At 55.5% G+C, this 15911-nt stretch overlaps 6 protein-coding genes across 6 annotated transcripts; 4 read left to right on the plus strand and 2 right to left on the minus strand.

Moving 5' to 3' along the window:
* Positions 1-275: 275 nt before the first annotated feature.
* DACRYDRAFT_82699 (phosphatidylserine decarboxylase) lies at positions 276-1785 on the minus strand (the record flags this gene model as incomplete). Its single annotated transcript, XM_040776584.1, has 4 exons — positions 276-673; positions 723-1224; positions 1281-1514; positions 1564-1785. 4 exons carry the CDS (start codon positions 1783-1785, stop codon positions 276-278), a joined length of 1356 nt encoding a protein of 451 aa, XP_040625796.1.
* Positions 1786-2291: 506 nt separating this feature from the next.
* Positions 2292-3398, plus strand: DACRYDRAFT_101538 (uncharacterized protein; the record flags this gene model as incomplete). Its single annotated transcript, XM_040767564.1, has 2 exons — positions 2292-3049; positions 3100-3398. The coding sequence occupies 2 exons, from the start codon at positions 2292-2294 to the stop codon at positions 3362-3364; spliced, it is 1023 nt and encodes a 340-aa protein (XP_040625797.1). The 3' UTR covers positions 3365-3398.
* A 482-nt stretch (positions 3399-3880) lies between these two features.
* DACRYDRAFT_82702 (thaumatin-like protein) lies at positions 3881-4857 on the minus strand (the record flags this gene model as incomplete). The annotated part of the gene is made up of 5 exons (XM_040776585.1): positions 4759-4857; positions 4506-4712; positions 4286-4458; positions 3964-4237; positions 3881-3909 (listed from the first exon to the last, which is right to left on the minus strand). The coding sequence occupies exons 1-5, from the start codon at positions 4829-4831 to the stop codon at positions 3881-3883; spliced, it is 756 nt and encodes a 251-aa protein (XP_040625798.1). The 5' UTR covers positions 4832-4857.
* Positions 4858-5685: 828 nt separating this feature from the next.
* Positions 5686-9400, plus strand: DACRYDRAFT_24023 (WD40 repeat-like protein). Its single transcript, XM_040773508.1, has 11 exons — positions 5686-5760; positions 5819-6500; positions 6548-7132; positions 7184-7375; positions 7425-7801; positions 7849-7973; positions 8018-8182; positions 8231-8490; positions 8543-8890; positions 9111-9171; positions 9260-9400. The coding sequence occupies exons 3-11, from the start codon at positions 6959-6961 to the stop codon at positions 9331-9333; spliced, it is 1776 nt and encodes a 591-aa protein (XP_040625799.1). The 5' UTR covers positions 5686-5760; positions 5819-6500; positions 6548-6958; the 3' UTR covers positions 9334-9400.
* Positions 9401-9796: 396 nt separating this feature from the next.
* On the plus strand, positions 9797-12537 carry DACRYDRAFT_82707 (Bromodomain-containing protein). The gene is made up of 4 exons (XM_040776586.1): positions 9797-10421; positions 10473-11280; positions 11328-11630; positions 11678-12537. The coding sequence occupies exons 1-4, from the start codon at positions 9825-9827 to the stop codon at positions 12442-12444; spliced, it is 2475 nt and encodes an 824-aa protein (XP_040625800.1). The 5' UTR covers positions 9797-9824; the 3' UTR covers positions 12445-12537.
* Positions 12538-12911: 374 nt separating this feature from the next.
* Positions 12912-14754, plus strand: DACRYDRAFT_118217 (uncharacterized protein; the record flags this gene model as incomplete). Its single annotated transcript, XM_040770544.1, has 4 exons — positions 12912-13131; positions 13179-13339; positions 13399-13542; positions 13606-14754. 4 exons carry the CDS (start codon positions 12912-12914, stop codon positions 14752-14754), a joined length of 1674 nt encoding a protein of 557 aa, XP_040625801.1.
* Between the last annotated feature and the right edge of the window lie 1157 nt (positions 14755-15911).

A 15911-nucleotide genomic window follows, 5' to 3' on the forward strand; every position in this document is an offset into this window, starting at 1 on the left:
GGACCTCATGGCTTTTCTTCCTTGTCGAACATGAAACAACGCCGGTCTTTCCATTACAAGTTGCGGTTAACTCCCAGCGCAACTCAGATTAACTCAATAGATACCAGTAAACGAATACCCTCTCCTGGGGGGTGTAATCCATTTCCCCAAGCACAAACGGGTCTACGATTGCTTCATACGCGTGTATGCCACTTCCATGGCTATAATTGATATAGAAGGCGTGTTATTCAGCCTGGGTATGTTACAGTGTGCACACCTGCCTAGTATCCTTCCCTCTAATGCGCATGATCCCCCAGCGCCTGGCCTACTCTCACCTTCTCCCCGGGCTTGACGCTCCATTCCCACCTCTGCGGGGCTTCAAACACAAGCACAATTGTGCTCCCCAAAGCAAAGCCTCCCATCTCCTCGCCCTTCACCGCCGGCCATCCTCCTAACAAAGCGCTAGCACTCGAATAGCTCGCTTCTACGAATGTGCCCACGGGAGGTGCAGAGTGCGCGTTTGTACGCAGGTCAGTGTCGAAGGAGATGTTGATCGACCCAACGTTCGTAGCGCCGACGGGGATAAAGGAGAAGAACCCGTGTCGCCATTTTCCTAGCAGGGCTACGCGCTCGTTCAACACAAAGAGGTTCGGGAGGCGAGAGACGAGCCAGGGGTTGACGGAAAATAGTTCGCCTGGAGCGCTAGGTCAACCGGGGTGAGGGATGTAAGGGAGGGGGCGCACCAGAGAAATGCCGCCTTTTCTCGACGACCCAGCTGGCGGGACTGTGAAACCGGTGATAATCGCCTGGCCCGAGATAGACAACGATGTAAAAAAGACTGTTCCCCTCCCTCACGGTGTGACCCAGGCTCGTAACCGCCTGAGCGCCCATCTCCTGCGCCACCTGCACGCTGTGGTGCACCTTCTCCCCTACGGGCTGGTGGATAGCCCGGTCGCCTTGATCTTGCGCCTTTATGGGCGTGGCGGGCCGGTGAGGCGCGTTTGGCGGCTTGGAGGAAGGAGAGCCCATGAGCGATATTAGGGAATAGGGGATCCCGTTTATCTCTGCGAAGGCCGAATCTTGGGTGCCTTCCCTTGGCGGGAGGGAAGGAGAGAGCACGGGGGTTGAGGACTGCCCTCGCCCGAGCAGAGCATCTAGGGAGTAGGTAACACCTTTGATTTGCTCTATTCGGCGGTTGGCTTGAATCTCCCCCAGGTGGACGACGGTCCCGTCCGAGGGAGACACCTGCGTGCAATCAGCTCCAGCTCAGCTCAGTCTCTAAAAGTAGGGGCAAGACGTACCAGCTCGGTACCCGCAATCGGCCTCGCACCGTCTTTCAACCCCCTATAGAAGAACTCTCCCAAGCTCCTGTACGCACTCAGGTCCGCGGGGTCCATCTCCTCTAGATTGACACCGAATAGCCAGGCATAGAAGCCGTACCCGTAGGGGCGAAGCCAGAGGGGAAGTTCGTGGGAGTTTAGCCATCCCCATAAACGGGATAGTTGGCGTAGCGGAAGGGCACCTAGTACGTGGACCTGCGCGTGGTAAGAAGTAACTGACGGAGGAATGATAGGGACGACGCACCTGCCACGGCCCTTGCAGTTTTAGGACCTCCCCGTCTCCACTGAGCGTCACCTCTGCCTCTCGTCGCCTCCTCTGATACTCATGCTTCCACGCCAACCCGACGAGGAGCAGCGCGCCCACCGCTAGGGGCAAGGGGTACCACTTGGTCTCTGTCGTCCTCCACGCATGTGCGACTTTCTGCGCGAGCGGGGCGTCGGGGGGTGGAGGGAGGGCGGAGTCCATAGGCTTGTGGACGACTGCATGAGGTGTTGAGGAGGAGGTAGTCGGGGAGCGGGCATTCTGCGATCGAGTAGATGAACGGGCGTTGTGCGAATTGTGACGTCTGACAATCAGCACTGCCCGAAGAGGGAGTGGGCGCACGTGCGAGGTAAGCGCTGGTATGTGGATGTGCACGTGGGTCATTCTCCTCATCGACAGGGATAACGTCGCCATCACCATCGTCGTTGTTGAGAAGAGGAAAGGGGAGTGAAAAGATACACTTATTTTCCGCGAAGGTTTTATGCACTTTGAGTGAAACTTTCCGTTGCGTTGGATTCGTCCATAGTCGGCAGGGTCTTCTCCTTATAGGGAGTGGCAGTGCTGTTATTGTTGACCACGTGACTACAACTTCTACTTCTCTTCGACGCGCTGCAGCTCGAGCTCATCGACCTCGACGACGAGCACGCAGTTTAGGACGACGAGCTCACCCGGACTCACATGGGCCAACATCCTGATTAACTTCATCAATAATGTCTGCCTTGATCACCGCCCTCCTCTCCCTTCTCCCCCCCACCTCCCTCTTCTCGTCCTACACCCTAACATCCCTCAACGCCCTCTTCTTCTACCTCACCTGGCTCATCCTCGTCCTCTCCCATTCCGCATTCAAAATATCCGTCCTCGCCGTCCTGCTCATCCGTCTTGTATGCTTCTGGATCCCAGCGCTAGGGATGACAGCGTTCGACCTTCTCCTACCCGACCTGGCAGGGAGCTGCAAGTTTCACCCAAGCTCCGTACGCATGCTCCCTTCTACCATCCCATGGCTCCTGCTCCGTGCAGGGATAAACGATGCTATCGGAATCTCCCTCCACGCACTTGCGGTGTACACCCGCCCAGGTCTCTTTCCGGTTAGCGTCACCCTCCCCCTCCTCCCAACGATGGCGTACGATCTTCTCCTCTCCCAGCTCGTCAGCTCAGCAGCATACTACTACCTCCACCGTTTCACGCATTACGCGCTCCCTGCCCTTCATGAGCAACATCATTCCCATCCTCCGACGCCGCTCCTCGCGCGTGCGCAGAACCCAGCTGACTACATCCTTCTCTCCCTCTTGCCGACATACCTCGTCCCTCTCCTTAGGAGGAGTCATATCCTCACCTTCTTGCTCATCCTGGGCACACAGTGCGTGGTAGATGTAGTCCGTTTCTCGGGCTACCAGGGGCTGTGGGGACCCGCTGGGGGGTTGAGCAGCCGTACAGAAGCGCACTACTACAACCGGGGAACTTGTAACTTGTACGTATTCTCTCTCCTAAGAGGCTGGAGGGATACTTACACCAGAACAGTGGAATCTGGGGCATCTTAGACTACGTACACGGGACGTCCCCCTCACTCGAGCCCCCCCTCCTCCGCGGGAGCAAGCACCAGCGCAAGCCAAGCCTGAAAGAACAGTGGGAAAAAGAGCTCCCGAAAGTTCCTATGCCTGTCGCGAGTTCCAAACCTAGGAACGCGCAGCCACGACCGAGGGTGTTGAGGAAGGTTAGAAAACCGGAAACGGATAGCGGGAGTGCGAGCGAGGGGGTTGTCACGAGCAGGAGGAGGGCTGTGTAGGAAGACAGTTGGACTGCGCATTAGGCTGAAGGGGAGTGTACGATCTATGGAAGACGGTATCATTGCCTGATGCGGTTTGGACATTTGCACAATGATTTGGATTGCTCCTTTGGCGATGAAGCGACACAGGTGGGAGCGGGCACGGGAGCGGCACGTCTCTATTTACGCGTGTACGGCATTGTCAAGCACAGGTGTCGTCCCATGGCGAGTATATTCGCCTCCCCTTGCTTGAAATGCAGTGTAATACTTGTACGGAGTGTGAGCGTGAGATGAAGCACTGCAGCCCCAGAATGCCAATGTAGTGTTGGCGGGAGCTCACATCAAAACCATGTGTTCAGTCATAGAGCACGTGGTTCTATCAGCTGGCGATCAGCCGGTTGTGTTACTTGATTCCTTACGGCTAGATTTAGAGCAACATTGGAATCATAACGACTCGTATTCATTTCTGGTATATAAGAACTCTCAAGCGCCTTGAAAGAGTGCGAGGGAGTACAAAGCCCAGTGCAATTGAACACCTTACGCTGGCGGGCAGAAAGTGATCGTATCTGTCTCTCAGTCAGCAAAGACCTTCAAGAATGAGATCACAGCACAGCACTCACAATCCGCCGCGCTCGTCCCCGGACAACTCCACAACGCCGTCCCCGAGCTCTCATCAAACGCGTACGCATACGTATTCGGGCAGTTCGTCTTAAAGTAGCTGTACGTCGGGTCCCCCGAACTGGGGCACGTCTCCGGAGTGTCGTATTGTCCCGAGCAGCAGGCGGGGGAGTTACTAGGGTCAGGATCGACGTCGCATGCCGACTTGCAGCCGACGGGGAAGCCAGTGCTGTCGTATGGCCCTTGATAGGGGGCTGGGCATCCAGGTCCGAGATCCTAGAAACCGTGAGGAGAGTCTACGGGGAAGGGAGAGGAGAGGCGCACCACTGCACAAGCGGGCTGGGGGCAGCCGACGTTGTTCGTGATGCTCATGGGGAGGTTGTACCCGTCCACGAGGGAGACGTCGTAGTTGTCTAACCCGGTAGGGGAGAGCGTGAACTCTGCGAGCGTGGCGGGGGGCACGCCCGTGCCGGCGTAGGGGTCGCACACTAGCCCTCCTATCCAGCTGTCAGCTAATATAACAACACATTGGTTAGGTGCACACCATTGCAACCCCCATCCAAGCAGGTATTAGGAGACCCAGAGCCGTCGAACGTACAGTCCCTCCGGGCCCAGATACGACCTGCTTGCCAATCGTCTGGGACGTAGAACGATACGGCGGTATAGGCATCTGCGGCCCACCCGGTGGTGTAGGAGGGCGCGTTAGCCGGGTTTTGGGTGAACATCGCCGGCCAGATTGTGAATGGGCATCCTGGTCCACGTGAGCTAAGGAAGAAAGAAGGAGAGGGAAAGCGGACCGTTGTACACCGTGAATGTGCGTCCCAAGGCAGGGACAGCGAGTGCAAGAGCGAGAGAAGCAGTGAGCAACATGTTGACTGACGAGTAGAGACGAGCGGTTGTTGCGAGCCTCTGGGCTGGATACGAGCTGGTAGGCAAGTATTTATAGACCGCAGACGTCAGGTTGCTGCGGGATATTCGGCTAATGCACTGCTACTTGTGCTTTTCCGGTATGTACTAGTACGCGACGGCAAGTTAGACGGGTTAGACGCATGCTAGAAGTGAAAGCAGTCCATAGAAGAGCGCAACCAGTCCAGATCCAGCGAGCAAACAGAGTTTCATCGAAATGAACAAAAGCGAGTATTCCTCACGCATTACTGAAAAAGCCCCTGTTGCTGATTCTGGCACGCTGTCCAGTGCCAACTACTAGGAATAGCAACCCTTCCATAAGCTCAACGTAAGCCAAATGTAATGTTCGCACATGCCTGTGCACCAGAACAGCGGCAGCATGAGGCATGACGTCGTCCTCCCGCGAAATCGGGTGGGCGCGAAGCTGCAGAAGCAGAGCAGATGGCCGTTGCTAGCAGAGGTTGACGAGGAACAAAGCTGGATAGGGGTAACGGGTTGTTGGACGCAGGGCATTGGGTTGGGTGTTCCTGGAAGTAGAATCACAGAAGGGTTTGAGAGTTAGATGCAGAGAACACAGTGCATTGCAAACTTGTTCGGTACTGCTTGAGAGCAACCAAATACTAGAAAGAGCAGCGGCGCAATCAAATATCTCATCAACAGATGGAGTTCAAGCCGCGGGACAACGCCTGATGAGCGTGTATGGAACGTGTTCATACCCCCTTACACCGGACATCGAAAGACATCGGGGCGACTGTCGGCATCATATATGTACGGCCGAGGCATAGACCACAGGGACCGCAAGGGGAAAGGCTGAAATAATTAGACTATAGCATGATACAGCGGTTATGTCTAGCGAGCAAGATCCGTGTTATACTGAGGCGTACTGCTCTAGCCTGCACAGAATCAGGATCAGAATCAGAATGCCGGTCTAGAAGGAACAAGGCAGCTCACCCGGTAGCATTGTGCTTGGCCTCGAGCTTCTTTTCGAGCTTTTCAAACTCGCTCAGTGACACCGCTTCCTCCTGATCCACCACTTGTTCAACGAGCTTCACCTCAGGCACATAATGCATCAGCATGCGCTCGATCCCGCTCTTGAGGGTGATTGACGAGCTCGCGCAGCCCCTACAGCTCCCCTTCAACCGCAGCTTGACCGTACCTGACTCTTCCTCAAACCCGCGGAACTCGATGTCCCCTCCATCATCCATGATTGCTGGGCGCACACGGGTCTCCAAAAGCTCCTTGATCATCGCAACCACCTCGCTGTCATCGTCTGTTATCCTCAGATCCTGCGGTCCAGCCGCATCCCGGTCCTCATCGCTCCGGAAAAGCGGGGTCCCACTTGTGAAGTGCTCCATGAGGATGGAGTATATTTCAGGCTTGAGCACTGCCCAAGGGTGCTCACTGCTCTTGCTGACAGTGACAAAGTCCGGTCCATAGAAGACATGTGTAACGCCTTCGATCCCCATGAGCCGTAGCGCGAGGGGGGAGGCGAGTGCGGAACGCGTATCGAGGAACTCGGCTGTTGTGGATGCTCCTGGGTTGGAAGAGGAGGCGGACATGACTGCTACGCCAGGGATGAACTTGAGCGAATCGTCGTTCGGTGTCGACTCGGTTTGGATGAACATTGTACGGACTACCCTTCCATAAGCACATCAATCCATATAGTAGGAGATAACATACCAGATCCAAGTCCAGTCCGGGATATCCTCCCCACACCCTGCCTTGCTCCAGAGCTCGCAAGAAAGTTACTCGGCCCTGCTATTCTCGCAGGTGCAGAAGAGAGCCTCCTACATCCTCTAACAGCGATCATCCTCGCCGCAGCCGACGCCCCCCTAAGCACAGAACTACGTAGAGCGAGTGTTGACATCGTCGTCGGAGAGCAAACGCAAGAGGACGTTGACGACAGTTTTGACAGGTGGGAACATAGGCCGTGGAGGCCAAGGACCGCTGACGGAGCAACAAGCGCCGGCCCCTCGGAGTTATGGCATAGCCACTCAAGTGGGGCAGGAGCCGAGCCAAAGTCACCAACCACCGCTGTTCTCTCCCTCCGTCTGTGTTACCTCCTTTCCTACATCATTCTCGCTGTACAAAATGGATATGGACTTCGCAGCAATGGGCCTCCCAACAGGGTTTGGAAAGGCCCAGAAGTCCAAGCCCTCCATAGCAGCTCGATTCGAGCAAACAAAACGCTCCGCGCCTACGCCAGCCAAAGCCGAGCCATCCCCAGCACCTCCGGCGTCGAAGGAGGTAGAGGAAGGCCCGAAGGTGAGTCTTTGTTTAGGGAGGGAGACGGGAACGTTTACGAGCTGTAGGAAGGTTGTTGGGAAGCGGACGCGTGATGAGGCTGAGCAGGAGGATGAACAAGACGGACCGATGCCTGCACTTACTAAGGAGAATGGGGATGCAGTACAAGATGAGGATGTGGAGGACGTTGATGACGAAGAGGACTTGGAGCCTGAGGATGATCTTCCGTTGACGCACGAGATCCTGTTAAAGGATCATACCAAGGTGCGTTGGCGATAACCATGCACAACAGAGTGCTGATCATTACGTGCAGGCCATCTCTGCTCTCGCCTTAGATCCCTCCGGTGCGCGTGTTGTGTCCGGGTCACACGACTACGATGCTAAGCTCTGGGATTTTGGCGGTATGGACCTCTCCCTTCGCCCATTTCGCTCCTGGGAGCCCGCAGGCTCCTATCCAGTGCGAGAGCTCGCCTACTCTCCTTACGGCGACGCGTTCCTCTGTATTTCAGGCACGACACAGGCGAAGCTGTTCGACAAGGACGGAGAGCAGAAGGCAGAGTTCATCAAGGGGGATATGTATATCCGGGATATGAGGAACACGGCTGGTCACGTTGGTGAGCTGACGGGGTGCAGCTGGAGTCCCTGGCAAGAGAATATCTTCATCACTAGCTCAGCGGATTCGACTATCCGGTGAGTGTGGGTGTTACTGTTAGAGAAGGACGTGCTGACAGTCGCAGCATATGGAATGCGGAGAATAGAAGGAAACAGAAGACTGTTATTGTCGTGAAGAGCAAGGAGAGAGGCGCGAGGACCAAGGTCACCTGGTGCGGGTACAACCGCGATGGGTCAATGATCGCTGGAGGTACGTTCATCCATCTCCTCACTAACCCCGCTGACCAAACTCAGCATGCGCGGACGGTACGATCCACCTCTGGGCGTCTAAGTCCAACTTCGTACGACCCAACTTGTCGGCAGAGGAAGCGCACGAGAAGGGCACTGATACCGACGGGTGTGCATTCGCTGTTGACGGGTGGGGGTTCGTCAGCCGAGGAGGGGACGGGACTGTCAAGCGTATGTCTATTACTCCCACGCATGTGGATCACACTAATATTTTTCTAGTGTGGGATACGAGAAAATTCAAGCGCCCTGTCGCTACTGCTCCTGCGCCGACGATGTATCCCGGGACGAACGTAACCTTCTCCCCTGATGGGAAGTATGTCGTCACGGGGACTTCAGAGGGTACGAAGCAGGAAATGGAGGCGGGGCTGGGCGGCGGCAAGCTGCTGTTGCTTAAGAGGGAGAACCTAGAGCTGGAGAGGGAGGTGCCCCTTGGTGGGCGGGGGATCCTCAGGGTCGTTTGGCACCCCAAGATCAACCAGGTGCGGCGATTGACTCTGGACCTCGGGCACGTGTTGATTGATGCTATCATAGATCCTCTGTGGCCATGCGGACGGGACAATCCGCGTTTTGTACTCTCCCACGCACTCAATCAACGGCGCCAAGCTGTGCGTTCCCCGAGGCACTAAATCCCGCACAATAGAAGACTACGCCTCCTCATTGCATGTCCCCATATTGCTTCCCGAAGAGCCGGGGATGGGGCGAGACGTCTCAGAGCGGCCGAACAAGCGCCGCCGGGACAAGGAGCGGATGGAGACGGGTGGGAAGACGAGGCGGCCTATGGCACCTGTTCATGGGCCTGGCAAGGGCGGCCGAGTGGGAGCAAGCGCAACTCAGCATATTGTCCAACATCTGTTCAGGGACAATACGAGGGACGAGGATGTGAGTTTTTTCTGTCTTTCTTCCCCGTTGTTTGGTTGGACCCTTTTTTCCGGGTTTGAAATGTCGGTCATGTCCGCTGTGATTTGCGCCCGTCAAGTTTTTTTTTTACCCCGCACTCGACGTGGCAGTTTACATAAGCGAGCCATGCATGACTCGTCTCTCGTCATCTCATCTTTTACATCTTGCATCTCGAGACGATTTGCTCACTGTTACGTTCTAGCCAAGAGAAGCACTGCTCAAGTACGCCGACGTTGCGGACAAGGATCCGATCTGGACTGCAGGTGCGTTGTCCCATCACGCAGGGAAGGGCGTTGTTCACGCGCGCGTCCCACCTGCTTCCGTATGTTTGTTTACTGACACGCCATGTAGCGTGGAGGCAGAACCAGCCCAAGCCTGTTTTCCAATACGTGGATACGACGGAGGAGAAGGAGGAGGACGAGTAAGCGTTAGATATAACACGTAACTGTACACTATTTCGTGTCACTTCTTTGGCGTGTACGAGCAAGAAACTATTACTGCGCACGGACCACACGCCCGAGAAGGACTCCACGTGGCTGACGTGAATTGCCTCCGTTTTTGCACGGGCTGCCTCCGCACATCCGGACCAGTCGCGTACATAAGGCGCCTCGCGCGCGCGCCGCGACCTGCACTTGAACCCGGAGACGCTCGAGGACCCCTGGAGCAGCCCCTCTTGTTACACCCCAACCCTAGCCCCTCTCTCTTCTATTGGGCAGTCTTATCACCGACTATCGGTGTTTAGTGTTTCTGTCACGAACCAATCGGAAGAGGCCGGAGAAACACGCTGTATCCACGCCTACCAAGGTGTTATCATACGCCGCGCTGCCCCCAAACCCGCTCGACGCATCTCTTTCCACTTTCGATCTCATCTCTCCCCTTCTCGCTTGACTCGTAACTTGTCTCACCTGATTACATCATGGAAGCTGCTTCTGTATCCGCTCCCCCTCTTGTTCCTGCTCCTGCTCCTGCTTCTGCAGCTTCTCCGGGGTCGGCTCCGCCACACATGAACGGGATCCATCCTCCTCTCGAGCTGTCTGCCCTCCCCCTCCCAACGCCAAAATCATCTCTGGATGCCGTCTCTATCATCCCGGAAATACACACTCCTCAGGATCCGAACAGCATCCCCGTCCCCCCACCAAAGGGAACACCACCCCCTCCTACCGGGCAACTGTTGGATGATGTGCAGATGGCCGAGGCTGGAGAGGGGAAAGGAGAGGAGGAAGACAACGTCGAGCAGATGCTGGGCGCCAGCGAGCTGTCGAGTCAGACACTACTTCCCCACCAAGCGCACGACGTGTCGGGCATGAAACGGTCTGCGGAAGAGATGGAAGATGTCAAAGTTGCTGTTGTTCCTGAGATTGTGGGGATTAATGCTGTCGTTAGCCCTGTGGAGGACGCGATGGACGTGGAGACGCCTAAAGCTGAGCTGGTCGTTGATGGGGCGTCCCAGGTGGGGAGACAGGAAAATGGCGAACCGCTATCCAAGCGCCAACGTTTGACACCCACACCTGATGTAAGTTCCTGCGAGTACCTTTTTGTGCATCTGGCTAATGTGCTGCTGCAGCTTCGTATTCACACGAACGGGCTCCATCCGCGCGTCTCTACCTTCTCTGCCGCTCAGCACAAGTATGCCGCTGCTACTATTCGCCAGCTGAAGAAGAACCGCGATGCAGCCCCTTTCCTCAAGCCTGTCGACACTGTCGGCCTGAACATCCCACACTATCATAATGTCATCAAACATCCTATGGACCTCGGCACAGTCGAGGAGAAACTTGCTCTTTCCAACCCTGCTGTCAAGTCTAAACAGTCTGGATCTGCGACCGAGAGCGACCCAAGCAAACGTTATTGGACCGCAGATGAGTTCGTCGCCGATGTCAGGCTCATCGTGGACAACGCTATCAAGTTCAACGGCGAGGCACACGTAGTGTCTCAGATGGCCAAGCGCCTCCTGGAGATATTCGACAAGCAGGCCGAACGCATGCCCCCTGCCGAAGAACCCAAGCCAGTGCTCCCTGCAGCCCAGTCTGCACCTATCATCCCCTCTCACCCATCGCCTCCTATCCCCAACTCGGCCCATCCCGTGCCCCCGAAACAGCAGCGCAGGCAGTCGATCGCCGTCCCTGTGATTCGGCGTAATTCGCCCGAAACCCCAACCGCTGTCGTCCGCCCGAAGCGAGAGATCCATCCCCCGCCCTCTAGGGACCTGCCATACATCGAGGCTGTGCCTGGGAAGAAGAGGCGCTCTGGGAAGGGTAAGGGCAGGGAGAGGGATGATGGGACGCAAGAGCAGCTCAAGTTCTGTGCTTCGGTTTTGCAGCATCTGTTTAAGAAGTCGTACTATTCTGCTGCGTATCCTTTCTATGACCCTGTTGGTGAGTGTCTGCGTACTTTGTAGAGGAATTAGTGCTGACAGGAGTAGACTACGTCGCCCTCAACATCCCTGACTATCCTAAAATCATCAAGAAGCCTATGGACCTCTCAACGATGAAAAAGAAGCTCGAGTCGAAGACGTACGAGAACGCACAAGAGTTCCACGCCGACTTCAAGCTCATGATCAAGAACTGCAGACTGTACAACCCTGCGCAGAGCCCTGTGCGCGAGGCGGGCGAGGAGCTCAATAGGATCTTCGACGAGAAGTGGAAGGGGCTCCCGCCGCTTTACCAGCTTGAGGAAGAAGAAGAGGAGGACGAAGAAGAGGACGAAGACGAAGAGGGTGTGGACAGTACGTCCTTCTTTTGGAAAACTAGACTCATGCTGACCATGCAACAGTGGCTATGGCCGGTGTGCAAGCGCAGGTCGCTAGGCTCGTCAAGACGCTCGAACAGTTGCAGAAGCAAAAGGCGGACAAGACGGCTAAGAAGAAGGCCGTCCCTGCCGTCCCTAAGGAAGACAGCAAGCCCAAAGCGTCCAAGCCTCGGAAGCCCAAGCCCTCCGGTTCTGCTGGTACTCCTACTGCTGGCCCGTCCAAGCCCCGTAAGCGGAAGGACAAGGATGAGGAGTCCGACGAAGATGGCCCTGTGGACTTTTTCAAGAAGCGCGAGCTGGCGGAGGAGATCCCCAAGCTTGAGGGCGAGGCGCTTACCGAAGCACTCGCACTTATCCAGGAAGGGATGTCCTCTGAGAACCCTACGGGACCGGACGACGAAATCGAGTTAGATATCGATATCCTCGCTCCTTCCGTCATCCGCAGGCTGTATCGTATGGTCGTCGAGCCCGCTAAGAAGAAGCGCGAAGCGGAGGAAAAACGCAAGATGCGCGCTTCGGGCGTGGCTGTTGGAGGCGGGCGCGCGGGGGGTAATGCGGGTAAGGGCGCTTCTGGCAGGAAGGGACACCCGACGGGAGGACTGAAGAGGAAGAGTATGGACGAAGCGGCTGAGGCGGAGAAGATCCGCATGCTAGAAGAACGCTTGAGCATGTTTAACGGCAGCGGCGCGCCTGCGGATGTTCACCAGGCCCAGGGGCAGGTCATGGATGTTGATGAGAGTGTGAGTACGGAGGACGAGAGTTCGAGCGATGATGATTCTGGTTCGGAGTGATCTTACTCTCTGGTGTTGCTGGTGAATGTGATGTGCTATGCACATTATGGTGTATGCCCTGTTGTAGGCTGTAATCCAAAAATGATAATGATACTTGACCCCTTGCTGTGGTATACTCATGTCATCAATTGTGCCTCAATAAATAAGGGAGTTTGCCTCCGCTGTGGCTGCAAACAATAGGCGCCAAGCTTATACATTACAACTCCTCTTTGTCCAACACTCCCTTGTTACTTCTGATTTCTTGGTATTTTGCTTACTTTTCCTATGATACAACTGGTATAAAACAACATGTCTGCTCAATCTATAGCACGGTGGAACGCTATTCCACTCGAGAGGTCTACGCCTCTGCGCTCAGGAGACGATCTAGGAAAAGAGGACAAGGTACCCGTCTCCGCCCAAACACAGGCGCATACTGCCCGCTCGTCCAGCCTCGACTAAAATGTTCTGCATCCCCACTGTCTTCCAGTATGCGATCAGATGAGGAAGAAGACGACGACGTTTCTCTCGTTTCGCGTTCTCCTTCTCCTCAGAGGGAGAAAGAGGTTACGCTGACGACGTACGACGATGAGGGGTATGGGTATGAGCGAGTGACGGTTAATACCCCTCTCGGAGCTGGGAATAAGGGTCATGCGCTGTTACTCAAGATGGGGTGGAAAGCTGGCGAAGGCTTGGGTCCATCCGGCGAAGGTGAGCAGTCTTTTCTCGCTGTTGGAGTTGTGGTTGACAAGGAGCAGGAAGGAAAGAACCGGTGCCGTTTGTCATGAAATCTGATTCTCTTGGACTGGGAAAGCTCAGTCAGGAACTGCGGATTGCTCAGACTGTCGTGGAGCGGCGACGGGAGATGGAAAGCGAGCGCATGATCCGGGAAACTCTTGCTGAGAAACATGCTCGGGAGGTGCGTTTTGGTCCACCTGAGCATGAACGTCGTGGGTGGTGCTGATGATCGTGTGGCAGGATATGGTCGCGCGACAACAGGCCGTGCAGGAGGAAGTGAAGCACCAGATCAGGCTGTTCTTTTGCGAGCTGTGCTCGAAGCAGTACGCAAATGTTGCACAATACGACGAGCACTTGCGCAGTTATTCGCATACGCATAAGCAGGTACGTCCAATTCTTTTTCTGTTCTGCTTTTGGAAGTTGGACTTACGTGAAATGTGGCTGCAGAGGATGAAGGAGGTGATGGAACAGCAGCGCCGTGCCGGCTCTGCGGACACAGATGCTCGCAGAGAAAAGGAACGGAGAAGAGAGGAAAAAGAGCTGAAGAAAATGGCAGCCGCAGCAGGGATCAAGCTCCCTTCTTCCGCACCAAAACATAGTTCATCACCAGCCACTAGCGCCACGCCAGCTTCCGTCCCAGATCCAGGAGCACCTGAGGTGGAACAACGAAAAGGATGGAAAACATTCGCGGCCACCGTTACGGCGCCCGCACCGGGTCCGCCTTCGGGGTTCAAGAAGTCCGGCTGGGCAGCTGTGGGCTCTTCCAGTACTAGCACTAGCGCGGCTGGTACTGGTGCTGTTCGTGGTGATACTGTTTCCTCGTCCGTTGGGTTTAACCCTTCTGGACCGGCACCGTTAGGATCAGCAGGGTTGGGAGGGTTCAAAAGAGGAGGATATACGACTCTTGACACTTCTGACACTTCCCAGACTCTGAATGCTCGTGCTACTCAAGGTTCGGACCATGGCATCGAGAGACCCGGCTGGATGAATGTGCCTGAACGGGGTATGTCATCCTCCGCCCTGCCGCCAGGATATGCTCCCCCTCCTCCACCGCCGCCGCCGCCACCGACTTCCGAATACGTCCCCCCACCGCCTAGTGGATCTCCCCCACCACCCCCACCGCCTCCATCCACCCACCCCCCTCCACCACCGACCTCATTCCTCCCGCCGCTCCCCCCACCCCCAGGTGGGCGGCCTCCATCTCCGCCTCCGCTTTCGAGGGTCGCCCGGACTGATACCCTAAGCGTGCCCCCTCCGCATGTAATATCCAATACTTCTGGGCCATTAGCTGGGTACCGTTCGGGCCCTTATGAAGAACAATACCGCTCGGGGATTAACCAGATGCATTCCCCGAACGCGTTCGAAACGGATCGGAGAGGTGGGGAGGCTTATGGAGAAGAACGTTATAACGAACGTAATGGACGGCGCGGACAGGACTATGGATACTGGGACCAAAGATATGGGCATGCTAGTGATCATGATGAGCGACAGTGGCATGAGCGCGACCGATGGGATCGGCCTGACGACGCGCGTCGGAAATACGATGATAGACGGAACTGGGATGGGAGGAGTCATATAGGGAAGAGATATTCATGATTTTCCCAGATCTTATATCCTCGTGACGATGCAAACGAAGTACCTGGCAGAAATTGTGACGAAAGGGTCCAAATCCGAGATTGTAATGTACATTGCGAGGATTTTTCCTCGGACTCGTTGAGAGCGTCGGAACTGCGTGCAATCCTGAGCTCATCAGACTATTTTACTGCGTTCAGGCACTTACGGGAGGCGGGAGCGAGCTGGGACGCGGGCCTTTCACTACCTGCACGATGTTGTGCTGGAAGGGAGTGGACTGCAGTATGGGCAATAGGAAGGGGAAGTATCTTAACTGGACGTCATCTATCGATATCTTTTTCGACAATGTCAATGGGATATCTGTGAAACGACTTTGGACAGGCGTTTAGTCTTCTGCTTGGAAACGGACCCTTGATGTACATGTGTCTTATGTCTTATGTCTTGTGATAGTGGAGCGGTGGATGCGAGAAGCCGGGATGGTTGCGAGGATGACATTTCAGCGGGTTGTGTTGCTGATAATCAGGACATCCGCATTGATACAAACTTGTGGTTCCCAAAAGGTTGTTTGGCAAGATCGCAAAATTAGACCGTTGAGAGTGTAATTCGGCTCCGGCCTAAGTTTTCCTCTCCTTTTCAGGCACGACAACCCTCACGGAGCCTAATTTACACCAGGCTGTTCCCACGCGGCCGAATCCGTGTGCGCCGGAGTTGAACGGCCAGCTGGCGCTTATTGATCCTATCTGGTACGGACTGGATATTACGCTCTATTAACAGATATGATTGGATATGACTAGATGCGGTACCTCGGCGATGGAGCCTTTGTTTCTCCGAAGAAGGGTCGGAAGGGTACATGACGTGCGGGCGCCTCCGTCAGAGTCTCGGTACGCCAAGGGGAGAGGAGGTGCCACACCAACCTTCGGCGCCAAAGGATTTCCGCCTCTAAGGGCTCTTAGCTTGAAAGGACTTGTCTAATATGGGCATGATAAGATGCCCTGTTTACTCTGCGGCGGCTGTCAGGAGCTCTGTCTCAGCTTTTCTTTCAGCCTCTCTTCTCTGCTTGCCGCCACCTCTTGCTGTGCTGGTGGCTGCACTAAAGGAGCATCCAAGACGATTCGGACTCTACTTGTTGCCTTGCTGAGCCTGAGAGACATCTTATCCGAAATCTTTCTCTTGGCGTTATA

Source organism: Dacryopinax primogenitus, assembly GCF_000292625.1.
Source record: "Dacryopinax primogenitus strain DJM-731 SS1 chromosome Unknown DACRYscaffold_17, whole genome shotgun sequence".
NCBI lineage: Eukaryota > Fungi > Basidiomycota > Dacrymycetes > Dacrymycetales > Dacrymycetaceae > Dacryopinax > Dacryopinax primogenitus.

Coding starts and splice junctions, on each gene's coding strand:
- DACRYDRAFT_24023 (XM_040773508.1), top strand. CDS start 6,959: ATGGATATGGACTTCGCAGCAATGGGCCTCCCAACAGGGTTTGGAAAG. Junction 7,133..7,183: donor AGGTAGAGGAAGGCCCGAAG/GTGAGTCTTTGT, acceptor AGCTGTAGGAAG/GTTGTTGGGAAGCGGACGCG. Junction 7,974..8,017: donor TGGGTCAATGATCGCTGGAG/GTACGTTCATCC, acceptor GACCAAACTCAG/CATGCGCGGACGGTACGATC.
- DACRYDRAFT_82707 (XM_040776586.1), top strand. CDS start 9,825: ATGGAAGCTGCTTCTGTATCCGCTCCCCCTCTTGTTCCTGCTCCTGCT. Junction 10,422..10,472: donor GTTTGACACCCACACCTGAT/GTAAGTTCCTGC, acceptor GTGCTGCTGCAG/CTTCGTATTCACACGAACGG. Junction 11,631..11,677: donor AGACGAAGAGGGTGTGGACA/GTACGTCCTTCT, acceptor ACCATGCAACAG/TGGCTATGGCCGGTGTGCAA.